General features: G+C 38.5%; 1 protein-coding gene across 9 annotated transcripts in view; it reads left to right on the top strand.

Annotated features, from left to right (window-relative positions):
* The window catches only part of NSD1 (nuclear receptor binding SET domain protein 1), a 147,889-nt gene that overhangs the window by 100,291 nt on the left and 20,624 nt on the right, over positions 1–26,974 (top strand). For all 9 annotated transcript variants that reach the window (XR_004900507.1, XM_036014391.1, XM_036014394.1 and 6 more), the window contains 9 exons: positions 389–498; positions 5,051–5,126; positions 7,593–7,711; positions 8,678–8,821; positions 12,166–12,289; positions 17,159–17,359; positions 19,301–19,480; positions 23,981–24,137; positions 25,511–25,716. Coding sequence is in view for 8 of the 9 variants with exons in the window: in XM_036014391.1 (XP_035870284.1) it covers positions 389–498; positions 5,051–5,126; positions 7,593–7,711; positions 8,678–8,821; positions 12,166–12,289; positions 17,159–17,359; positions 19,301–19,480; positions 23,981–24,137; positions 25,511–25,716 (1,317 nt within the window). In the remaining variant the exon portion in view is untranslated. The remainder of the gene's footprint in view (positions 1–388; positions 499–5,050; positions 5,127–7,592; positions 7,712–8,677; positions 8,822–12,165; positions 12,290–17,158; positions 17,360–19,300; positions 19,481–23,980; positions 24,138–25,510; positions 25,717–26,974) is intronic.

Below are 26,974 nucleotides of genomic sequence, written 5' to 3' on the forward strand. Positions count from 1 at the left end.
GTAAATGAGTATCTTTTATTTAGGAGCAGAACAAAAATTCTAATCCTGATTCATTTATGCCCAGAATTCAGGCTCTGCTTCACCTCACTTCTTTTATCCTTACCACCAATGAATTGCTATAAAGGCAGCTCTGCGTTTTTTATTTCTGCCTGTGTTCTATGTGACTTACACACACACACAGGAATATCCTTCCATTAGTTTGTATTTGAGAACTGTTATCTTATGTTAACTAACACTTTAGAGTAAATAAATTCCTAGCCTGTCGCTCCCCACAGGATGATGAGGAAAACAAAAAAATGTGACTCATTTTTGTGTGGTATATAGATTTTTAAAAATCAGTTTGGGCCCAGTTTCTATATGATCTAATTAAAAGGTGCATGCATTTCAGGAAATTATGAAAGTAAGCGTCAGAGAAAACCAACTAAGAAACTTCTTGAATCAAATGATTTAGACCCTGGATTTATGCCCAAGAAAGGAGATCTTGGCCTTTCTAAAAAGGTATGTTATTGTAGTCAATTCAAATAATGCACATATACATAGAAATCACAGAATGTCAGTCTGAGAGATCCTATATTAAGAGGCTGTTTTGCATTTGTGTTTGCACATGTGTATCATTGGTTTTAGGGTATCTTGACAGAGGAAGATATTTGTGTTTGTTGCGGTTTCTTTTATGGGCTCAAAAACTCTTACCAGATTCCTACTTTACTTATGTCTCTACAAGGCATTAACCTACTCACATCCCATTGCCCTGTCTGCATAAAACCTCGGAAAAGATCCAGTTGAGCGATAATTCAGGCAGAAACATTGGAATTTAAGTTTTTGAGTTTGCAAACTTGGTTTTATCAGCTAAGAAGGCATTGTTAAATAATAGATGGAAATAGAAAATTGATTTTCAAATTTTATAATGGATAACAGCTGGATATTGATTCCTTAGGAAACCTCTTACGCCCCTTACTGTGAGGAGTAATGCATGGTAAATGTTAGAATTTTAGTTGTGTGATGTATAGATTTCCTATTAAAATTTTTTTTAAAGAAAAAGTGTAGCTTATCAAATAATTTGAGTTTTTGGACTTCTTTCTTTAACTATAGCAAACTCCCATTTTTTAATCCTACATTAAGTTTTTTATTTTGGTTAGACGTTCACCCATCTGTATTAGTGTGTAAATGTAAATTTTAGTTTGTGTTTTTTTTCCTTATTTTAAGAACTATACTATATCTTTTAATTCTTTTATTCTCCTCAAAGTAGTCTGATGACATGGACTTTACAATTACTTAGGCTCATCTTTTGCTCTCCAGACTTTCTCAGTTTGTACAGCCTCTGTGACTAGTGGGCAACTCACCTTGCTGCTGGCTTTGTGCTTTTCAGTCTAGTAAAGCTTTGATAATTGCTTTCTGCAGTACTTCCTCTTCTGGCTTTGTGTTATTCAAATCCTAGCTATTTTGCAAGCTTTTTGGAAGAGGTAGATGATAGTAGTGTCATACTGGGTAAGTCATGGAAGGTGGTTGTTTTACTGCTGGAGATTAAGAGATGCAAATTTCAAAGAAAGTAAAAATTCTGACCAGTTAAGAAAATGAATTCCCCCCAGTTTTATTAAGGTATAATTGGCGTATATAAGTGAATAATTTGAAGGAATAAGATGAATCCTCAATGGTTTTAAGATTTGATTGCTTGCAGTATAATGTTAATTTGTATAATCTTGCTCTGTCAAATGTCGTTTTCTAATCTAAAATGTGACTTGCCATGTTTGAGGGTTATTTTTTCCCCCTAAGGAGATGAAAAGCATAATTAATTTATATATTTAACTTAAACTTACGTAGGCAAGTGTATCCGAGAAGTCTTTTCTTTTTCTTTCATTTTTTAAAAAGATTTTACTTATTTAGCCCTGGCTGGCGTAGCTCAGTGGATTGAGCGCAGGCTGGGAACCAAAGTGTCCCAGGTTTGATTCCCAGCTAGGGTACATTCCTGGGTTGCAGGCCATAACCCCCAGCAACCACACATTGATGTGTGTGTGTGTCTGTCTGTCTCTCTCCCCCTCCCCCTCCCTTCCCTCCCTAAAAAATAAATAAATAAAATCTTTTAAAAAAAGATTTTACTTATTTATTTTTAGAGAGAATGTAAGAGAGGGAGAAAGAGAGGGGAGAGAAACACTGAATAGTTGCCTCTCACATGGCCCCATCTGCGGACCTGGCCTGCAACCCAGCCATGTGCCGTGACGGAGAACTGAACCAGCGACCTTTCAGTTCCCAAGTCAGCGCTTAATCAATTGAGCCACACTAGCCAGGGCTCTTTTCTTTTTTTAATTGCAATATAATTGACACTGATAAGAGGCATAGACCTTAATTGTTTTGTGTGATAGTTATATCTACCATGTAAGTACTACCTATCATCCCAGAAATTTCTCATGTACCTTTTTCATTCAGTTCCTCATTCTCATTTTTTCCAGAGGCAAGGCTTTCTTACTTCTGTCACTGTAGGTTACTTTTGCTTGTTCCTGAATGTTATATGGATTGTTTATTTTTGTTCTGGCTTCTTTTATTCAACGTTCATTTTTGAGGTACATTCATAGGATGATAATTAGTAGTTCATTCCCTCTTATTGCTGAGCAGTATCCCAAGTACAATTTGCTTATTCTTTCTCTTATGATGGACATTTGAGGTTTTCTTTTTGTAGCTATTAATCTTAAGGCAGGTGCAAACACTTCTCCCCAAGTCTGTTGGTGGACATTTTCCTTTCTCTTGGTGTGGGATGCTGGTTCATGTGTGTTTATCTCATACATAACCACCATGCAGTTCTCCAAAGTGGTTGCGCAGCCTCACACCCCACAAGCAGTATGTGAGAGGGTATATGCTCCACATCTTCGCTAGCTTTTGATTTGTCGGTCATTTTACATTTAGCCATTCTGGTGAATGTGAAATGATACCTAACTGTGGTTCTTTTTATATTTCCCTAACTAACAATGTTGAACTTCTTAGTATGTGTTATTCCTTTATCTTTTTGTAAAGTGACTGTTCAAGCATACATACAGTTTTGGTTGGGCTATTTATCTTTTTTATGGTTGCTATTTAGTAGTGACTATTATATTTGTTATATAAGTTCTTTGTTTTATATATATATATATATATATATATATATATATAGTATAAATATTCCCAGGATAGGGCTTGCCCATTTATTTTCTTAGTTGTCTTTCATGAGACTATTTTTGATGTATTTTTTTTCTTTTATGAGTAATACTTTTTGTGTTTATTTCATAGACAGAAAAGTGTTCTTCCTGTGTTTTCTTTTAGGAGTTTGATTCTGGAATTTATGTACAGATCTTTTTGAAGAGATTCCCCCCACCCCCATATGAATGTCCAGTTGTTCTAGGAGCATTTGTTAAAAAATCTTTGATATTTCTATAATTCTCTGTAAAATTTTTGTCTCTTTTTAAGCATTAGACGTAATTGATAACTCACTATTGAATTTTAGCTTTTTGTGATAAGGAGATGGACATTATATTTGTCACTAAAACCGTAGGAAACCACGATTATTGGTGATGACTAGAAGCAGACTCTGGAGAGAGTAACCTCTGTTTCTGTTTTAGGAGTAGTCCTGACATTAACCTGGGCAGCTTCACAGTTGAGGTCCTGGTTACTCTGAAGGATATTTTGTCATCATGTTGAAGCCATGATTCAGTTCCATCTTGGGACTGCACCTTGGGCCACACCCGTCTGTAGATGAATCAGTCATGGGTTAGGGAAGGAGGGATTGTTTCTAGAGGTGATGGTAACTTAAAGGTGCATGGGCGTGATGCCTGTTCACACCAGAGTATGTGCAGAGGAAATTACTGGCATCACAGTCATGTCCTCCAGCATGTATGCTTAAGTCTGTGGTTATTGTCATTCTGAGAAGAGCTGATGGGTTTTTATTCATGTAGTGTGATTTTCTTTCTTTTTTTTTTTTGGTCCCGGTATATCTATTTTAACTTACAAAATAAGTTGATGAGGTTGGAAATGAGAATATTTTCTGCATTGTTCTCTGACTAGTTTTGGGAACATTCATTGTTTTTGTTCTGTAGCTTTTGGGTAAGGGTTAAACAAAGAACTATAAATTGGTTATCTGAATAATGGATGGTCTTTTTTAAAATATGCAAATTGTCTTCTAGTCTTTTGTTCCATTTAACTGGATACCTAACATTTGTTCCTTTAGTTTATTTGGCGTTGTAAGATTATGATATACATTGAACACGAAGAGAGTAGTATTCTTATGACTTACTAATGTATATGGTGAGCATTTGGAAATTCATAATTGTATTTCTTCTTGTTTTGACCTCAAACTTGGAAGACTATAGCAAGAAAAGCATCCATTATATTGACTTTTTGTGGCCACTCAATTCTGTTTTACAGTCATGATGAAAAGTATTCTTGTGGGAGAAGACATTTTCTTGGGATGGAACTAATTCATACAAGCATTAGTAGAATAGGGGTACAATGTGTTAGGAGTTACTCTTCACATCTAAGTGTTTTGTTTTGAGTCATTTTTGCTTTAATGTATATTAATTAGACATTCGATGATTTATAGTTATTTAATATTCAGAATTCATCAAACATCTGTATAAAATCTAATAACTATAAATACAATTTTAAGAAGGTAGATTTTTATATATAGGGTGGTGTGGAATAGAACTGAGATGCTGAATCTCTGGGTATACCCCTTCTCTTCCCTTTCCCACTTCAGTCAGAGCTATATTCTGTATCTGCTTTATATATTGGAAGTCTCTCTCTCTCTCTCTGTCTCTCTCTCTGTCTCTGTCTCTGTCTCTCTCTCTCTCTCTCTCTCTCCCTCCCCTTGTTAAAGAGCATGTGGTGGTCATTAGTCTTTTGGAGCTTTTTATTTTTTTTAATCTGGTGCCTTTCCCTATGAAGTTTTTGTTGAACCCTTTATTGTTATCATACCATTCTTTCAGTTGTTTAAAAAATAGCCAGGATTCTGTACTGATGGCAATAAACTATTCAGCTTTTGGCATATACTGTAGGGTCTATTTTTAAGTTACATTTTACTTATTTGTAGTGTTATGAAGCTGGTCACTTGGAGAATAACATTACTGAATCAAGTGCTGGATCTCGTTCTAAAGAGTTCGGTGGAGGTGAGTATTTTTGAGATTTAAAAAGTGTAAAGCAAAAGAGTGTGAAGCACCTTGTCAGTTAATCAGAAAAGTTGTTATATATGTAAGCAAGACCAATGAGGCTGTGAGTTCTAAGACTTGTTCACCCAAAATTTGTGTACTAAAGTTGTGCATAACACTAGAAAATTATATCATCATTTTCAGCTTTATACTGAAATCAGTTAAATGAAATTAGAATTAGCACAGGGAAATTTTAGGAATAGTGGAGAAAAATCAGCTTCTTAATTTTCTTTTTGGAAAATTCTCCAGACTATATCATTACTTTCTTGGTTTTGATTCCATTTTTAAATCTGTAGGACAGAAAGTAGGGAATCTGAGTTGAGAGGTAAATTACAAATCACCTAAGCCAGTCTTTGACAAATAGTTTCTTTTATCACAATTGTGACCTTTCGTTTGTGAGCATATGCTTGAAAAAGAGAGCTTATATTGGAGCCTAATTATGGTTGCTTCTTAAGGGCTCGGGAGTCTTTAGATTAAATTGGAATCTGACTCCTGGAACTTCTGCTCAATCATTTCTATTCACCCGCAGGCAGAATGGGCAGCCCTTCATTCAATAATGCATTGCTATTAATCATAGTTGGAGCGTTTATTCTACCAAGTCCTTTGCGTAGGACTATTACTGCTAATCAGTCTAAAGCATTATAAAGAGTTAGGATATTATCCGTATTATCTCTATTTTATAGAAGAAACCTGAACGTGAAAGGGGTGGCAGGTGTTGGGGAACTAAACCCAGACTTGACCAAATTAATTGCCACACTACTATCTTATCATCCACCCCAGATTTTTTCTGTGCCAATTAAAAAAAAAAATCCTTGCCCAAGGATATGCTTATTGATTTTAAAGGGAGGGGGAGAGGGAAAAGGAATCAATTGGTTGCCTCTCATATGTGCCCCAACTGGAGGTCAAACCCACTACCTTTTGGTGTATAGGACGATGCTCCAACCAACTTAGTACTATACCAGGGCCATGCCAGGTTTTTGATCCCCTTTGATCCTTTGTCTGCCAGTGACATTTATTTATTACTATCATTCCTGAGACATTAGCCCAGATTTGAGCCCACTGCATCAGATGTGGTCTGCCAGCAAAGGTTATTATGGGACAATTATATTTTCTGTGGTCTTAAATGCATACTTTTTAAAGGTGATCATGATTATTAAATTTTCTAGTAAGTAAATCTAGCAGTATGTTAGATTATTTTAACCTTGTGCTTATTCCTTAGGTTTATCAATTTGCTTTCTTTCTTTAAAAAAAAAAACTTACAAAATAGTATCAGCTCTATCCTATACTTTTATACTATGCACTTTTAAAGTGCAGGTTGTAGTTTTAAATAAAACCTACAACCTGCACTTTATCCTTTGTATATTTCATCTAAATATTTCAGCTTATGAGAATTTGAACCTTTATTTTGCCATTATATTAACTCTTCCTTTAGTCATAGGCTATCAGTAGATTTGATAGCAGAGCTTCTTCATCTCCATTAGGCAGTCCAAGAGAGCAAAGGTAGTTTCCCAAAGTTCATCCTTTATGTTGGTACCTAGCTGATTAGTAAATACATTTTCTCCCCATCTACAGGATATTAAAGTCCTTTGAGGAGCTAGAAAGTCTTTAATTTCAGCCAGGAGGACAGTGATTTTTAACCAGTGCGCTGCAAGAACTTTTAAAACATGCAATGCCTATTTAGTCAGGGGCACTCACTTTTTTTCCCTTAGATTGTCAAGTAAAAAATAAATGACAATAGCCAACACAACAGTAATTGTCCGTGTGATTGAATCAAAATCATACCTTTTTTTGGTCAGATCAACAAAAAATATATATTTTTGGTGTTCCCCAGGTTTTTTTTTTAGACTTTATTTATTTTTAGAGAGAAGGGAAAGGAGGGAGAAAAAGGGAGAGAAACATCGATGTGTGAAAGAAACATCAGTTGGTTGCCTCTTGTACAGGCCCTGATTGGGGCTGAACCCGCAACCCAGGCATGTACACTGACTGGGAATTGAACTGGTGACCTATCTCTTTTGTGGAATGATGTTCAGCCAGTGTGGCACATACCCTGACTGAGCCATACCAGTCAGGGCATGTACTGTGGAACTTTAGTAGTTTATGTGTGCCATGAGGTGAAAAAGATTTAAAATCACTAATGTGAAATGAAATTGCTTTAATAACCTACTTATACATTTATTATTTAATCTGTATGAGGCAGAATTTATACATATGTAGCTAATTTCCAAGCTACTTATGTAGTCATGGGTAAGTCTCCTTTCTTCTCTGCCCCTGTTTTTCTCATCTCATTTCCCAGTTGGAGAATTAAACAGGTTTTAAGGTTAGTTTCTACTCTAACATTCCATAACTCTATGAGGTTCCTTTAGTTGAGGGTAGGAGTTCTTGGACATGTATGTTACCTAGCAGGTAACACCTGTTTTCTTGTTGTAGGCACGACCAGGATGTTTGATAAACCGAGGAGGCGGAAACGACAAAGGCATGCTACAGCTAGGATGCATTATAAAAAACTGAAAAATGAAGACTCATCAAGAGATACTCCAGGCTCAGAGGTATTACTCAGTTCCTAATCTTTTGACCTTGCAAAATGAAACTACTTTTCACAGTAGAGACCACATCCCTTTTTCCCTTGAGTTCTCTTAAGAATAGTATTCTACCAAAATGGTTAATGGCTATAAGGAATCCTGGAGAAACAGAGTATATAGCCTGACCCTAGTAAAAATCAGTCATGGCACATGTGGCATTTGTGGGTATGACCTTTTTATAAGATCACATCCTATGCTGTAGGTGTCAGATGAAATATATAACTGTTTCATCAGAAAAGTAAACTTTTTCTAAAAGCCAAAGAGCACTGGATATTTCCAGTAACCATGCAATCCAAATGAACTTGGATATTACCCTTTAAGAGTTGAGACGGCTGCAGTTAGGGGCAATACTCTTTTGCTTATTTCTCAAAATCCATCAATGGCTTGATTTTAGACTGCTATTTGTAAACCTCGGCTTTTAGGAAGTAAACATAGATTTAAAACTCTTTCCTTGTAGAGCATCAGTGTAGTCATTGATGCTATGTCTGGCTTTTACAACTCAGGTGAAAAGAGCATTATTAGAACAGGTTGGGCCAGCATCATACATTATATGTAAGGAAAAGTGTTTCTTTCCAGGACAGTTTGAATAGAGTGCCCAGGAGGGGCATTATTTAGGAAACACTGATCTTGGAAGGACAAATAAGTAATCAAATAAACTTAAGAATGTTTTCTCTCCCTTAGTGAAACCTTAAAATGGAACAGCTCAAAAAGTTCCAGTGGAACAGCCTCAGAGCAGTTAGTGGCAGGGCATGAGGCGCCCACTACCCGCCCAATCACAGCAGGGTTAGAACTAACATTGCATGCAGTCCGCCCGCGTGATTGGCTGAACATCTGTAAGTGCTGATGGCTAGACAAATAGCAGCCCAGAGGGAGGGGGTCACATGGAGGAGACATCAATAATGCAGATGTTGGACTTTATTTTTTCTCTGCAAGGGAGACCTGATGACACACAGGGCGGCTGCAAGCCCCAAGGAGGCTGTTGAAGAGGGCATAGACAATGACCACGGGATGCCCGCGTCTAAAAAACTGCAGGGTGAACGAGGCGGAGGAGCTGCACTCAAGGAGAATGTTTGTCAGGTAGAACATGTCGCCCACTTGCCTTTCGATTGTATGCTTATCTATTAAGAGAAGCCCTCTCCATCTCTTAATGGTCCAATCTTGGTTAGAATAGTAATTTTATTGGATTATTCCAGTGGAGTCACTTCCCTTTGAAGATTACCTCTTTTCCTTCCCCACTCAAGGAGAAAAGAGAAGTATTTATTGTGACAAATCATGCCCTTGTTGTGCATGAGGAGATGTCTTAAAACAGGTCTGAGGTGGAAGAGGTGAATCTGTGGTTGCTCACTTAGATACCACTGTTTTCCCTGTGCCTCTCAGGGTGAGACTCTTTGAGTTTGCAAGGAATTTTTCAATAGTGATTTTGCTTTGAGATTTATTTTATTTATTCACTGCTTTAAAATAGTGACTTTAGAGGACCAGGGCCTACCATCCATGTAACAGCTTTAGAGGACCTACTGCCTATATCTTTGTATTTAATTAATAAATGTTTATATAGTATTTATTATATATTAAGCACTGTTCCAATCACTAGAAATATTACATATCATATTCATCATAACAGTCTTATAAGGTAGACTATCATTATTGTCCTCATTTTATAGGTAAGGAAACAGGCACAGAGATAATTAAGTAGTGAAGCCATGATATCAACCCAGACAATCTAGGTTTAGAGTCTTAACCAAACCCTCTATGTGAGATGTGGCTCCACTTTATTGTTAAAGAGCCTTTCTTCCGCTTGGGAGTATAGCTGGTTAAATGTATGCTTTGGTTATGTTCTCTTTTTATGGTCTTGATTTACCTTTGTATTGGTTTGGCCAAAAAATCTGTTTCATTTTTTTCTGTACAATAAAAGACACATTTTTCATTTTCACCCATAACTTTATTGATTTGGATATTTTTCGAGTATGTCAGCTGTCTCCCAGTATTGGCTTCTAATGGATAGAGGCCAGGGGCGCTGCTTAACATCTTCCAATGCGTCAGACAGTCCCAACAGCAGAGTTACTTGACCGGGATGCCAGTGGTACTAAGGAACTTCACAACCCACTTTCGATCTGTTCGATCAGTCATAGCGCCTTCTCCATACCTTCTCCATACTGCACAAATCTTTTTTTGCATTTCAGTAGCATTTTATTTAACCTTTCTTGAAATTGTAAAGCATAATACACTGAAAATGTTGCATATTTTCTTCCATCTTCAATATTAAAATGGCTACACAAAAATTCACTAATTTTGATAAGTTTTTTTAAACACATGCTGATGTGACAACTGTCACAATACAATTCAACAAAATTGTTTTAAATGAAGTTAAAGACAACTAAGCACAACTAGGGCCATCATTCGGAAAAAACTAAACGAACTTTTTGGCCACCCCAGTAAATTCTTAAAACCTGGCATATAAAAAGTTGAAGATATAGCTTGTTTTTTTCCTAATTGAAACAGCTAAAAAGTAATATTACCTGCACTTAGAATGATGTTATGGCAAATACAATTTTAACTGTTTCTTTGTTCATTTTCACTATTATATACATTGTGTATATAATACACACACACACACACACACACATTTTGATTCAAGAAGGTTGATTGTTTAGATCAGTTCCCAGACACAGCGTTAATCCTCACAGGCTGTTTGGCCCACTACATTTATTAACAAAAAAAATGATTGCATTCTGGCTGGGTAGCTCAGTTAGTTAGAGCATCGTCTCATGCACCGAAAGGTTGCAGGTTCAGTCCCTGGTTGGGGCAAGTGCAGGAGGCAGCAGGTTGATGTTTCTCCCTCTCTTCCTCCCTCTCCCTCTAGAATCAATAAGCATATCTTCAGGCAAGGTTAAATTATTAAAATTATGGTGACTCAGCAGTCCTGACTTGTTTATTAGATCAATTTTTGTTCAGATGTTTTCCTTGTATAATTTATTAGTGGTGCCTCTTTTTACTCTCAAGTGTCCCACTTTGAAAGATGAATTATAGTTGAAGGGTTATTCTATACATTTGGTTAATATGAAAAATATATTCTTTGATATATACTATGATTGAAGTTTTTCTGTTTCAGTGATGGTCAATTTGTTTATTGTACATTGAACCTAATGTCACTGGCACTCTGAATATACAAAACAAAATATATATTTATGCACTTGTCAGTTTTTATGTGTGAATATGGGATAGCAAAACATGTGGGACTAGTTCAGACTACAAATTGATTAGGATCTTGGTGTTTCCTCTTAATCTCTGGCTGCCTCTGGCCTTTTTCCTCCAAAGGCCTCCTCATTTATTTGATGTTAAGTGGCTGGGAGCTGTTCTAGTTTTTTAAGTTCCTGAAGATACTAGATTCACCTAGCCACCTGAGTCTGTGACTGTTTGTGTCTGTGTGTGTGCGTGTGCGCGCATTCTAATCACTATGGGGAAACAAGTCAGGATGTTAGAGAGGTGAAAAGTAACAAATAATTGGGAATTTGCAGGATTTTAATAAATTCTAGAATGTTTTCAAAATGATAGATCTAGATCCTTATTTCCTAAGGCTCTATCTTCAGTGACACCCTGTCTTAGGTGAGATCATCTGAGGAGGATTGTCTCTACGGTGGTTCATATCGCAGGGACGGTTCAGACAGTGACTGGAGCCCTCGTAGAACAGTTATGACCTGAGTCCAGCTAGCTAGTAGCTCTTGCTTGAACCATCACAGTAGTCTTCCTGATTCTCTTTGCTTCTAGTCACCTTTCTACTCTCATTAAACTCATTTTCCATGTAGCAATCACAGGGATCTGTGTTTGAATGAATGTCTAATTTTAGACTTCCCTTGGTAAAGCTCTCTAGTGCGACATCTGAAACCTGAAATGCTGTATGGTAATCTGTAAGGTCACCTAACCAGGCCTTTGTCTCTTTCATACCTCATCTTCTACCTCTTACAACTTTTGTCTACTTTAGTCCAATGACACAGGCTTTCCTTATGATTCTCAGACATGCCGTGGTTGTTCCTGCCTGTGGACTCTCCATACACGCTGCCTTCCTGCGTCTTCTTCACATTACATGGCCGACTTGTCATTCAGAGCCAGTCTGAAAGGCCATTTCTAATCACCCAATCCAAAGATCTGTTCGAATGCTCTGTCTCCCTAATGCTTATCATTGTCTGATACCTTTTCTGTTTAAGTTTTTACTTGTATTTTCTGTATTTAGAATATAAGAGCCATGAGACCCAGGGCCTTGTGCTGCCTGGCATAGAGGAGGTAATCATTAAATATTGGCTAAATGATTGGTGGGCTTTCTTGTTTCTGGCAAAGCTACTTGTTAATCTTCTTCATGAGGGCCTCCTGCTTGGGATTTTAAAAACCTTTTTCTATAGACAGATCTGTTTTCTTTTTCTTAACAGAACTGTGAAAAACTGGGTGAGCTGCTGTTATGTGAGGCTCAGTGCTGTGGGGCTTTCCACCTGGAGTGCCTTGGATTAACTGAGATGCCCAGAGGAAAATTTATCTGCAATGAATGTCGCACAGGTAAAGTTAGATATGAGGGGGTCTTTTTCCAAAGAAGGTCTGAGTTTTAAAGTTTCTCATTTATGGGAGACACCGTTTTGTTGCAATACTGGGCTAGTTGCTATAGACATAGGTGCTGTGCGATCTTTGCCCTCTGAAGAGCTTCCGAATGAATAACGAATGTACAGTACAGCATAATGTAGTTCAAAAGGTGTTGCAGTGGAGGTACATTTAAGGTGCTCTGTGAACAAAGGTGAGCCACCGCCACAGAGGAAGATACCTGAGTTTGACTTGAAGAGAGAAGTGGAGACGGGAAGGACAGTAGGTCCATTGATGAAAGTAGAGGATAAAGCATAGATCAGTGCTCTTAGTTAGAGTGTAGGATGTTCTAGGGAAGAGGCACTGGCGAGTGGTGGGGAAGGCTGCTGGGTTACTGGTAATGATTTATATTTCTTGCTGCCACTGGTGATTATATAAGTATGTTTACTTCACGATTATTTATAAATAATACACTTAGGATATGTGTACTTTTCTTCATATGTCAATAAAACTGTGCCCCCCAAAAGTGACATTTTGGGAGTTATAATATGCAGATTGAATCAGAAACTAGGAATGGTCAGATGAGACTAACCTGTAAAGCACTTCGCAAATTGTGCTAAGGAGATTGCTCTGTTTTCAGCATTATATGTGGATGGTGCAGCATTTTAGTGGTGAAGAAATGAGGACTGAGTCTTAGGCTCATAAGTAAGTAATACCGTAAGTGTGGATGGTGCTGCCCAAAGAGAAAGCACCTGTAGAGCAAGAATAAAGTCAATGACAGTACCTGGGGATATCTCCTTAAAAGGTGCCACTGAAGGGTAAGGAGGGTCAAGTCAAAGAATGTGAGGCCACGGGAGTGGAACGTCATAAGAGGGGGCAGATACAGCAAGGAGACAAGATCAAGGAGGTCTGGAGTGAATGGAGGCTGTCATATTTGACAGCAAGAAATGGTTGGCTTTTCACCAGAGGGTGCCACGTGAAATCAGCGTGAGGGCGAATGGGTGGCACTAGACACTGTTTAGAGAAACTGAATGGGGCAGTAGCTGAAAGGAGGATATTAATAGCAGGAAGAGGAAGAGCATCTTAAGTTTTTGTAGGATGAAGTTTAAGAACTATCTGGGGAAATGAATATCCTTTCCAGCAGATTAATTGGAAGAATTCAGTCACAGGCAAAAGAGGGCAAGAGATGAAAAGGTAAAATGGGAATGTCCCATGGAGTTGTGAGACAGGAGAAGGAAGCAGAAGCAGTTTTTTCTTGGCTTGGTGAGAATGTTAGGAAGAGGCGTTTCTAATGAAGGGAAGAGTGTAGGTTTAGGGTGGGTCCTGTGGGGAAGGAGACAGGGTGTACTGGTGTCTGTAAATAGGTGGCTGTGTCCTGTTGAATTCTTTCATCATTCCACTGCCACCTTTAACACTGTGGGGACAAAAGCTGGAGGACAAGATAGTTGTGGGGTTATTTTGCCTAATCTGAGAAAGATCGTCTTGTCTTTTGTGCCAATGATCCAGTTTTGTTAGCCTTGTCTTTATTATGATGTGATATTCTCTGAGCAGGTTATCTAAGGCAAAGCTATTTTTTTTAAATCAACTGTATCGAAGTATAATTTGCCTACTGTAAAATGCACTGATTTTAATGTATGTTTTGATAAGTGGCTTATTTTTAGATTTTATTTGTATATTTTTAGAGAGGGTGAAAGGGAGGGAGAGAGGGAGAGAAACATTGATGTGTGGAGAAACAGCCATTGGTTGCTTCTTATATGCATCCATCAGGGGACCTGGTCCGAAACTCAGACATGTGCCCTGACCAAGAATTGAACTGATAACCTTTGGGTCTGTGGGTTGATTCCCAGCCCACTGAGCCACACCAGTCAGGGCTCTCACAGGTTTTGATAAAAATTTATATACCCGTGTAACCACAACCACGGGGAAAATGTTAGAACATTTCTATCTTTCCAAAAAGGTCTCAGTCAACCTTTACACATCTCACCCACCCTAACCTCCCACCCCCTTCAGTTCAGACAAGTAATGATCTGCTTTCACATTAGATGTATTCTTTTTTTAGTGTTTTATATAAAGGGAATCAAAGTCTTTTTGTGTCTGGCTCAGCATGGTTTCTGAGACTCATCTATGTTGTGTGTATCAGTACTTCTTTTTCTTTCTTAAAACAACTTTATCACAGGAACTTGTAGTACAAGAAACTGCACAGAGTGTACAGTTTGATATGTTTTGGTGGCAGTGTGTGTACATACACCTGTGAAACTACCACTTAGCATAGTTAAGAGATTCAACAACATCATTGCAGGTATTGAGAGTTCATTCCTGTTTATAGTTGAGTAGCATTTCATTGTATGGATGTACCACAGTTTGTTTATGTATTTATCTGTTGATGTACATTGGGATTGTTCTCAGGTTAAGCTATTATAAATAAAGCTACTATGAACAGTCAGTTCTTTGTGTGGAAACAGTGTCTTTCTCTTGCGTAAATATTTTAGATGGCTGCATCATGTGGTAGGTACAGTATATGTTTAACTTTTAAAGAAACATTCAAATTGTTTTCCAAAATGTTTGTGCCATTTTACATTCCCATCAGCAATGTGTGAGAGTTTCTGTTCTTCCCCATCTTCAGTGACACTTGGCATTGTCAGTCTATTTAATTTTAGCCATTCTGACAGATGTGTGGTAGTATCTCATTGTGGTTTTAATGTTCATCTCCCTCATGGCAAATGATAGTGTGCATCCTATTATTTATTTGCTCTCCTCTTTGATTAAGTGTTTGTGTGTGTGTGTGTGTGTGTGTGTGTGTGTGTGTTTCTAATTAGGCTGCTTATTTTCTTATCTGTGAAGTTTTAAGAGTTCTTTATATTCTGGATATAAGTCCCTTCTCAGATAAATACTTTCCAGATTAGTGTCCCAATCTGTGGCTTTTTTTTTTTAAGATTTTATTTATTTATTTTCAGACGGAGGGGAAGGGAAGGAAACATAGTGGGAGAGAAGCATCAATGTGTGGTTGCTTCTCATGTGCCCCCTGCTGGGGACCTGGCCTACAACCCAGGCATGTGCCCTGACTGGGAGTCACACCAGCAACCCTTTGGTTCTTGCCTGCATTCAGTCCACTGAGCCACACCAGCCAGGGCAGTGTTTCATTTTTTTAATGGTGTCCTTTGAATATTGGTAAAGTTTAGCTTATCAACTTGTTCTTTTTGTGGACTTTACCTGGTAAAGACATCTTTCTTAACCCAAGGGTCACAAAGATTTTCTTTGTTTTCTTCTGAAAATTTTATAGTTTTAGATTTTACATTTAGGCCTATGATCTTTTTTGAATTAACTTTTGTATATGATGTGATGTGATATGATGTAATTTTTGTATATGAACTACTTTCTAGGTCATTTTACCATATTTCAAAAGGTCTAACACTTAGAACATTTAAAAAATACATATATTCAGTGTGTGGCAAAATTATAAAGTAACCCCTCTGTGTCATCTACTGCCTAGCACCATTTTCAAATTTTCCCACTTATCTCAAAGATGTCTTTTTATAGAGTTTTGAATCAAGACCCAAATAAAATCTGTTTTGTACTTTTGATTGTCTCTTAAATTTCTCATAAAGGACAACATTCCTGTCCCTCTCACCCTATTTTTAAATTGACATCTGTTTGTCAAGACAGTGGCCATTTGTACCACAAAATTTTCCACATTCTAAATGTGGTATCTGTTTAATTTAACTTGTTTCTCTTTTCTCCAAACTTCCTGGAAACTTGTAGAGATTGGGTTAGTTTCTGGTCAGTTTTCTCTTGGTAAGGTGATGGGTACTTCCCGTTACTTCCTATTCATGTCAGCAAGCATGTATTGTCAGTGTCCCACTGAGTAGTAATATAAGATTGAGTTAGTTATGTTTTCAGCCTGATCAGTCTATTTCAAAGTTACTTGCTATGATATTGTGATTTACAGTAAATACATATTGGGTCCTTATCTAGTTTCTGGCGCAGAGCTCCTGAAACCCTTGGAATTTCCTAAGTGATGGGAGCCATAAAGCTGCCTTTGAATGCCTTTTGTTACAATAATAAGGTGACTTGTAGACCCATCTGAAGATGGAGGCTGGTTGCCCATAGAACCACCCATGTGACTAGAGGGTTGCAGTCCTACCTTTCTGACCTCGGGAGAGGAGAGGGGCTGGAGGTTGAAACAGTCCCGAGTCATGCATGTGTAATTAATACATCAAAATCCAAAAGGAAAGGGGTTCAGAGAGCTTCTGGGTTGGTGAATATGTGGAGGTTCTGGGAGAGTGTCATGCTTGGAGAGGACGTGGAAGCTCTGAGCCATTTCCCCATCCTTGCTGTGTACATCTTTTCCATCTAGCAGTTCCTGAGTTATATCCTTTTATAAGAACTGGCCATCTAATAAGTAACATGTTTCTCTGAGTCCCTTGAGCAGCTCTAACAAATTAATTGAACCCAAGAAAGGGATTATAGTTAGTTCAGAAGTACAGTCTACAACCTGGTCTTGAAGATTGGTATCTGAAGGGGTGCGTGGACATTACCTTCTCTAGGGCTGAGTCCTTAACCTGTGGGATCTGCTGTTATCTCTATGTAGGTAGTGTCAGAATTGAGCTAGGACAGCCAACTAGTGTTGCAGAATTGCCTGGTGGGGAGGGGATTGTAGGACAACCAGTTGGTATTGTAGAATTACATGGTGGGGAGGGAACACACCCTACACCCAGCCCCTAGCCCCCTGCCCCCTCCCTCCTGGTAGAATTTGATGTGGAATTGTGTGCTCACTAACTTTTCATCTAATGGTTTCACATCGGCTGAGTTCTTTAATTGTTATTAATATGTTACCTTCCTTCTCTTTCCCAGGAATCCATACCTGTTTTGTATGTAAACAGAGTGGGGAAGATGTTAAAAGGTGCCTTCTGCCCTTGTGCGGAAAGTTTTACCATGAAGAGTGTGTCCAGAAATACCCACCCACTGTCATGCAGAACAAGGGCTTCCGGTGCTCCCTCCACATCTGTATAACCTGCCATGCTGCTAATCCAGCCAGTGTTTCTGCATCTAAAGGTACAGGTTTCTTACGTGAACCAATCTAATTGTAAAATAGCAGTGCCGTTGGCAGTGCATGTTTCCAGGTGCTGTCTGGCATGTCTCTTCGTGATCTTTCTAGCTTTTGTCAGAGTACCAGTATTTTGTGCAAGAGAAGAGAGTAATGGACTAGTTAAATAGTCACCACATTGTTTTCTATGGAGCCCTGATGTTATGTAGTTGTTTTAAATACTTGAATTTTATTTAGGATTTAGTTTGAAAAAGTGTTTTGTTGCATGTCTTCATCCTGCTGCCTACTCCATTAGACCAGGAGCCCCCAACCCCCACTACCAGTCCGTGGCCTGTTGGGAACAGGGCCACACAGCAGGAAGTGAGCGGTGGGCAAGCCAGCGAACTGTCCCTGGTGCCAAAAACGTTGGAGACCACTGCATTGGACCACACTGTATTGTCCTGTGGGCCCATTTACATTTGTGGTCGTCACATGTGATGTCCTTCAGACATGCGGGTAGGTCAAAAGTGAGGTTTTTGTTTTGCGTTGATTTGTTTTTGTTAGTTCATTTTTTAAAATGGAAACTCCTATCTTGAAAGCTTTTTTTCTGTTTCATAGTTGGAGAGCTATTGGTGGATGTAGATAAACTCAAGTTTTTAAATTTGTTCCTACTGGGAAAATAATCATTTCTTTCTGTTCAGTAATAGTGGGTCTCTTACTGATTTTCCTAAAAGCCAAATATTATGTCTCTACTGTTAAAAGCTTGTGTGCTCAAAGAGCCCCCATTTCACCCATTGAGGTTTGAGCAGGAAAATTTAGTAGTCTTGACTTTTTTCATTAATCAGTTTTTTAACCAGATCGGCACTACCTTTTGTAAATTGATTTCCAGGCCCTCTAGATCTCATAAATCTTTTTTTTTTTTAAAGATTGTATTTATTTTTAGAAAGAGGGAAAGAGAAGGAGAAAGAGAGGGAGAAAAACATCAGTGTGTGGTTGCTTCTCACATGCCCCCTGCTGGGGACCTGGCCTGCAACCCAGGCATGTGCCCTGACTGGGAATCAAATTAGCCACCCTTTGGTTCACAGGCCTGCACTCAATCCACTGAGCCACAGCAGCCAGGGTTTATCAATCTTAATCACAGCCATTTAACTTGCTTGATCAAAATTGCAGTTTAACTATCAGGTACCTTCCTGTTTTCAATTGTTAGTGTAAGTTACGTTTAGATGGTTTGGTGTAATGGCTTTCAGTTGAAGTATATTAGAGGACATAATTTCATCAGTAAAGGGTAGAGGGGCTTGTTTACCTGAAAGGCTTTAAGAATCACAACATCAGGCAGCAAAAGCAAGCAATAATATTCCTGCCATCTGGCCTTTTATTCTAGTAGTGTACATCTGCACATCTCCACATACCATTTAGCTTGCAGGTGATTCCAGGCTTCCTAGGAGTCAGGGCAGTGGTTTCAGTAGGGCTCTTTGGTGAGTGCAGCTTATTTACTGTTGTGGGATCTGACTCCTTATGTTGAAGTTATATAGTTCCCACCTGAGCTTTTTATAGTGAATTGGGTGTTTAAGATCCCCTGCCCTGGACATGAGGGCAATCAGGCTGCGATATAAGTCACCCCACTGATCACCAGGGTTGATTTGGCTGATCTGGTCGGCCAGGTGGGTGTCCCCTTCTTCCCTCATCAATCCATGTGTGTCCCTCCCGAAGCTGTGCAGTTGGTCGAAGAGGGCGGCCTTCCCAAGTAGAGTAAAGGACCCATCTTCGGTCAAGGGTATAGAGTAGCCCCACTTCCCTGCTGGAACCTTCAAACACGCTCTCAAGGTCCCCTGCCCTAGTAGGGCTTTTTTCTATTTGCGACATTTTCTCAGTACTAGCAAATAAACTTGAATAACTCACACTTTTTAATATGTAATATGTTTGTTTTTTCTTTTTCTCCTCCCCGATTTTCCTGTGTCTCATATTTTTAGGTCGTCTGATGCGCTGTGTCCGCTGTCCTGTGGCATACCATGCCAATGACTTTTGCCTGGCTGCTGGGTCAAAGATTCTTGCATCCAATAGTATCATCTGCCCTAATCATTTTACACCCAGGCGGGGCTGCCGAAATCATGAGCATGTTAATGTGAGCTGGTGTTTTGTATGCTCAGAAGGTAAGGTATGACTTACTGATGTATGAATAGTTTAAAAAGAGATTAATACAATATCTTAATTGCAACAAAAAGTTTTCTTCACATTGCTAGTACAAGAAATACAAGGACGTGATATACTGAATTAATATAACATAATAGAACTTCCAAATTTGAATTTGTTCCCCAATAGGAACAGCTTTTGTTTTTATTTTAAATAGTGACTTAATTTTTATCAAAATGTTAAGCAGTTGATGCAGTAAAGAAATAGGAGACAAAACCACTGTTGGGAAAATGAGGGGATGTGGTCAAATAGTACAAAGTTATAGTTATAAGATGGGTAAGTTCAGGGGATGTGATGTGTAACATAGTGACTGTGTTAAATATTTGAAAGTTCAAATACTTGAAAGATGTGTTTAAGCACATCTTAAAAGTTCTCACCACCAAAAAAAAAAAAAATATGTAACTGGGGTATGATAGATGTGTTACCTAATCTTACTGTGTTAATCATTTCACAATATGCACATATATCAGGTTGTTAAGTTTTATACCTTAAACTTACACAATGTCATATGTAAACTATATCTCAGTAAGTCTGAAAGACAAAGACAAAAAAAGAAAGGAACAGAAAGAACAAACTCCAAATCATCTGAGTCTCAACATCAGAAAAAAAAAACATTACTTAATATTAAGTGATATCACTCCAGACATCTGTGCATATAACTTGGATAGAAGCAATTCTAGATGGTATAATTTTTTAAAATTAATTTTTCGTGAATTTAAATGGAAGATTGGAAAGTGAAGAAATTAATGAATTTCCTTACTGTAAGGGACATTAATGTTTCTAAAAGTCTTATAAAGTAGAGGAAAGGGTAATTTTGTATCTTTTGTATATTCAATTTAAAAGTATTTCTCCTGCAGAACAGAGCCAATATTATCCATCTTATATAATTCCTGTCCGTTTCTCACAGCTTGATTTCTGCTAGTTCAGTGGAAGATTTAGTACTCACTGCCAGTCTGTTTACTGTGGTGCACTGAGAGTTCTGAATTGTTCTCTTGCTGAACTGAGCTTCTAAGAAGCACCATAGGGGCTGTAGTTCTCCGTGTGAGGCTGTTTGTCATGTGCCTCTACACAAGGAGCACGCGCTGGGTCACTGTGAGTGTGTAGGCCACACACTCTTTTTCTAAGACTGGTGTTGACACTGCTCCACTGTCTTCTTGTGTGAAGGTGACACCAGCTTTCCTGCTCATTTTCTTCATTCCTTTTCAGAAGGACTACATTTTGTTGATTAGTAAATTTGGGGGAACAATTTCCATGAGTTTTTTTTTAATATCTACTTATTGGTCATGCAGTTTTATAGAAACTTGTGTGGTTATGGACATTTCGAAGGAATAATTGGTAAAGAGTGAACATGTGTAATTTGATGAGCATCCCCTTTAAGAAATTTGAGTATAATAAATAGTGTTAAAGTTAACAAAGAAGTGGACTTTTACTTTTGTTCTCAAGATTTTTTTTTTAAAGATTGACTTTTTTAAAAAATATTTTATTTATTTATTTTTTTAGAGAGGGAAGGGAGAGAGAGAGAGAGAGAGAGAGAGAGAGAGAGAGAGAGAGAGAGAGAGAGAGAGAAACATCAATGTGAGGTTGCTGGGGGTTATGGCCTGCAACCCAGGAATGTACCCTGGCTGGGAATCGAACCTGGGACACTTTGGTTCCCAGCCCGCGCTCAATCCACTGAGCTATGCCAGCCAGGGCTTGTTCTCAAGATTTATGTAACCTGGTAACTTAAGGAAAATCTCCACTTACTGATCAGGACGTGATTGGTGTCCTCAAGTTATGGTGTTAATTTAAAACAAAGAAGGATATTAAAAATACTTTATATGGGTAGAAACTGGAACTTTGGAGTAGTTAGGGATGTTTTAATGCACAGAGAGAACTATGTTACCTTTGTTAATTGTCCTGTATAAAATTTTATGGCATCATACTTTTTTTTTTTGTTCTTATGATATCTGCTCCTTATAAAACTGTCTTTTTCGGCCCTGGCTGGTATGGATTAGTGGATTGAGCACCAGCCTGCAAACCAAACGGTCACGGGTTTTATTCCCTGTCAGGGCACACGCCTGGGTTGCCAGCCAGGTCCTCAGTTGGGAGTGTGCCTGAGGCAACCGATTGATGTTTCTCTGCCTCTCCTTCTCACTTCCTTCCCCTCTCTCTAAAAATAAATGAATAAAATCTTTACAAAATAAGGAAAATAAAACTGTCTTTTGGTGAAAACTGCTGCTTGTTATTGTATCACCTTTCTTTTTCTTAGAATAAAGTTGAAGACAGAATTTTGGTATTTAATAGCATTTAAATACAACATTCTATAATTCTCCTCTTAGTGTCTTGGATGGTGAAGTACAGGCTCCAAGTTTTCATGTTTCTTAAACATGGGAAGATGAAATAATTTCAGTATTAGACTATTTTTAATTCCAGGGTAACATGAAATGAATGTAAAATGGTTTCTGAGTAGAAGTGCCCATGTGATCATTATGTTTTAATATAATCTATGTCATTTTTAGCTTATGTATTACATTTATGCATATATAAATGCTATTCTGAAAGGGGCCATAGGTTCGTGAGAATGCTAGTCATAGAAAAGATTAAAAGGTTAGCAACATAAAAAGTGGATGACTGCTTTTATGTGTCATCACTACTAGGCAATTTAATCACTCACTTCTCCTCAAACAGGTCTGCTTATTTATTGTTCGTTGTAGGAAAAACCTTACATTGAGGGAATTACAACTCAGCAAGAGAAGTGAATTCCCCAAGGTCATATGATCTTAAGAGCTTAAATCAGACATCAGTTGATGCTTGTGCTCTTTATACACTAGTCTGTGTGTGTCATTGATACTCTCTGCTGCGTTGCCTTTTAGTGAAGAGGAAAGAATGTGTATACAAGGTCTGTCCAGAAGGTATCCAACTATGTAATATGAAAAACAGACATTTATTGAAGAAGATACACGAAACATTGTACATAAGACAGTGACACCTCAGTCCCCTTCAAACCTCTCAGTTTTCCCAGCATCTCTTCCATTGTTCAAAACACTGCATATCTTTTGTTTGAATCACGTCTGCTGCCCCATTGTGTTTTCCTGAATCTCATCGATGGTCTGAAATCTCTTTTCTTTCAAAGGTGATTTTAGTGTTAGTAAAAGCCAGAAGTTGGTGGAGTGCAAAATCTGAGCTGTTAGGGGGGCTGAGTCACCTGGGTGATTAGATGTTTCACCAAAAACCTCTGTAGGAGATGTGACACATGAGCAGATGCATTGTTGTGATGAAGCTGCCAATCACCAGTTGCCCATAGCTGCAGCCGTTTTTGTCTTACTGCATCTCTCAACCTCTGAAGAACATTGGGGTAGTACTCCTTATTAATTGGCCTGAATATACTTATGATGAGCAACACCTTCTTAATCAAAAAACACAGTTAACATGGTCTTGATCTTGCTGTGACTTTGCCACGCCTTCTTCAGGTGTGGAGAACCACTGGGACAATTGGGCCTGTATTTCTGGGTCACAGCCGTAGACCCACGATTCATCTCTGGTTATGACCTTGAGGAAATCTGGTTCATTGGTAGCCATTTGAATTAAGTCGTTAGCAACTGCAGCATAATGTTCCTTCTGCTCTCGCAACAGAAGTTGTGGAACAAATTTTGCTATTACACGTTTCATGCCAAGATCCTGCATCAAATTCTCAGAAGTAGTGGTTTTTGGAATTCCCTAGATTAGCTTGTAGTTCTCACAATCAGTCAATGGTCTTTGTTGATTGCAGTCCATAAACCTGCAGCATTCTCAGATGTTTTGCTGTCACAGGCGTTCTAGAATGTAAATCTCTTTCATCAGATTTTCAACCATCTTTGAAGCTTTTGTGCCACACTTTTATTTGTGCTGCACTCATTGCATTGTCCCTGAAAGCCTTCTGAATCATGAATAGTTTCCATGGAGGGACAATTCAAGCTTAATGCAAAATTTGATGCAGATTCGTTGCTCTACTCGCTCAGTCATTTCTAATGCAATGGCCACACAGTATACATGCTCACTCAACAGCATCTACCGCCCCCACAGACTAGTATAGTGGAGCCATCACTGTTCATGCATATACATTCCAGTCTACTCTCCTTGGCTGCCAGGTTACATCCATTTCATGCAAACCATTCTCTTTATAATAACAATGGCTAGGCTTGTTCTGGGCAAACCTTGTGTGTGTGTGTACACATACATGACTTAGGGGTTTGTCCTGACCTAATTTTGCTGATAACATCTCATGTTTACTTGCTGTGAATCAAACAGATCTTCAAGGGTGTGGTCCAGGAATAGTGTAAAGGAAACACTCTTGCAGGAAAGTCTTTCTGAATAACTAATTAAATTACTAGGTCCTTGGCTGAGAGACAAATAACTGGTTAAGTGCTGAGTGCAGGCTGTTTCTGCTGGGTTCTCATATATAACCTTGTGTTTCTAAGTGCCAGATTTTTTGATTGCTACAGGAGGCAGCCTTCTTTGCTGTGATTCTTGCCCTGCTGCTTTTCATCGGGAATGCCTGAACATTGATATCCCTGAAGGAAACTGGTATTGCAATGACTGCAAAGCAGGCAAAAAGCCACATTACCGGGAAATTGTCTGGGTGAAAGTTGGAAGATACAGGTGAGTGAGCATGAAGGAGACAGGCAACCATTTTTTGTACCATTCTCTGTTTCTTCTGATCTCTTAGAGTGCTTAACATTTTCTAATGATGTCCCTGGTTAAGCAAGGTCTCCCCCCTTCCCCATTAGTCTTTCATTATAAAAGAAAAAAAACCTTAATTTTTTGTTTTGATCATAGGAAAATATAGAAAATTCATTCATGAAACCTTGACATCTTAGAAACAAGGAAGATACATTGCTTGCTAGCGTTTTGGCACATTTACTTGCAGATAACACCAGCACATTCACCCTCAAAATAATTGACCTTGTAGTTTTTACTCAGTTTTTGTGGCTTGCTTTTTCTCTTTAAAATTATTTTTATAGATCATGTAATATACAAAAGGATATTGTGACCTGGGTGATTGTAGAGAATAATGAAAGGAATGCCTGGGTTTGTACCTCCCGGTTAAAGAAACAGCACATTGCTGGTACTTTTAAGTCTCCCTCCAGCCCTTCCTGAATCCATCCTTTCCCCACCCTATCAGAGGGAACCACCTTACTGCATTTTGTGTTTTTATTCCTTTGCCTTGTTCTGTACGTTTACTATATGTATAATATTTTGTGTGCTTTAGACCTTTATATAAAGGGATTGTTATGTTTTCCTGCAGCTTGCTTTTTTTCATTCACTATTATTCTCACGAGATTTATTCTGGTTAGCACAGAGCTCCAGCTCATTCATATGATAGAGTCGTACAGTGTAGTGTATAGTTCAGTCGTCCATTCTCCTGTGTGGACTGCTAGCATTTTGTCAGTGTGGTGGTATACATGCACAGGAACTTCTCTAGGGTCTTCTCGGGGTAGAGTAGCAGGGTCGGGGTTTATAACCTTAATAGCTAATGCCAAACTGTCTTTCTAAAGCGGTTGTATTAATTTACATGCTTGGCAGGGAGGCATTACTTGGTGTCATTTTTCTGTCCCCTAATATTGAAAGTTTCCTTTTTAAAGGCCAAGTTGTATTTTATTGCATACTACACCATAGTTAGATCTATCATTCCCTTTATGCTGAGCATTTAGATTGTTTCCAGGTTTTCATTCCTATAGATAATACTTCCTGCTATATAGATACTTATTTCCTGTTATAGATCCCTTGAAGTAAAATAACTGAGTCTTAGGGAATGTATCTGTGCATGCAGGCGTATGTGTGAGGACAGGTGTTTCCAGCTTTTGGTACATACTACTTGTTTTTTCACTAGTTGGATTGTTCAGATGCTCAAGGTGATACTTTAATGTAGATAAAAAGACATTGCTATTCTTTATTCCTGTTGTAAAAAATAGGTTATTTTCCTAGTGCCTTGCAGTCTTTTTAGAATTTTCCTTTGTTTTCACCTTTCCCAGGTGGTGGCCCGCTGAGATCTGCCATCCTCGAGCTATTCCTTCCAACATTGATAAGATGAGACATGATGTAGGCGAGTTCCCTGTACTCTTCTTTGGGTCTAATGACTATCTGTGGACTCACCAGGCCCGAGTCTTTCCCTACATGGAGGGGGATGTGAGCAGCAAGGATAAGATGGGCAAAGGAGTGGATGGGACATATAAAAAAGGTAACTGTGTACTTTTTGTTTCTCAGACCAATACAGTCCTCTGTTGCTAGAGAATCTGTTCTGTGTCACAACTATGTGTTAGAATTCATGTATGTTCCATTAGCAGCTGTGTTCTGCCCTCTGTAGCTACAGGATTTGCAGGGAAGTTGACCCTCACAATTCATTGTTTTTGAATTTAACTTTTACTTAACTGGAATTTCCTTAAGGGAGGTTTTTGTCTTATTAGTTCTGTTTTTAGTTTGCTGGCAAGAAATAAAATTCACCAAAATCATGGAGCAAAATAAGATAGAGTGAAAGCATATCCTGAGTCAAAAGACATTTTATAAGCTGGCCTCGCAATGAAGGAGTTAGGACATTTGGGGCCGGGAGGAGTTGACTAAACTATGAGCCTCAATTTTCTCTTACTGTATCGTGAGTAAAGGTTGCTCTGAGAATTCAGTGCAGTAATAGCAGCTGGCAAGGCACACAGTTGGTATCCTATCAGTGATAATTACCTTCTTCCATTAGCTGTCCTTAGAAAGGCAGCGTAGGTATGTCTTGTTATTTGAATATGTGAGGGCATTGATGAATATGTGTGGACATTGAAGTATAAGGGTTCACATGATGAAGAGGGACTCGAAGCAAGTGAGACTCCCTGGTGAGGTACAAGAAGGTAATAAACAGACGAAACTTCCTGTATCGGGTATGAGAAAGATGTCTGAAGGGAAGAAATTTAATAACAAAAGTTCTATTTGCCTCATATTAATTTCCGTGGATTCTAACTTAACTGTTGGCCGTGTGGTTTTTGTGTAGACATAGGTGATGAGTACTAATAATGTAGGAGCTTGAGCCCTGTAGGCTCAGATGGTGACCAAGTGACAGCATCTTTGCTGGTAAAGCTGAGCCTGATGAAACTCTGGGATTCTGTTCTTTCTATGCTTTGACCCTGGGCTTGCTGGGTGCTTCTGCCTACAAAAAGCATATGTTTTTATGTGGGCATTGAACACAGATACCACCAGTCAAAATCTCATTCATTGAGTGTTGTGGCAGAAGTGTGCATGGTATGCCGTGGGAGCAGACCAAGAGGAAACAGAAATACACTGGGGGTTGAAGTTGCAAATTGTGTGGCTTCTTTCCTAAGTGATGCTTTGAAGAATTAACCGTAATAATAATAGTTACCATTGTTGTTTGGAAGGCCCAGTTCAGAGTTTATCTTCTTTAAATCCTGTGGCAACCCTGTAAGTTAGGTGCCATTATCCTTATCTTCAGATGAGGAAAC

This window comes from Phyllostomus discolor, chromosome 13 (assembly GCF_004126475.2).
Source record: "Phyllostomus discolor isolate MPI-MPIP mPhyDis1 chromosome 13, mPhyDis1.pri.v3, whole genome shotgun sequence".
Classification (NCBI taxonomy): Eukaryota; Metazoa; Chordata; class Mammalia; order Chiroptera; family Phyllostomidae; genus Phyllostomus; species Phyllostomus discolor.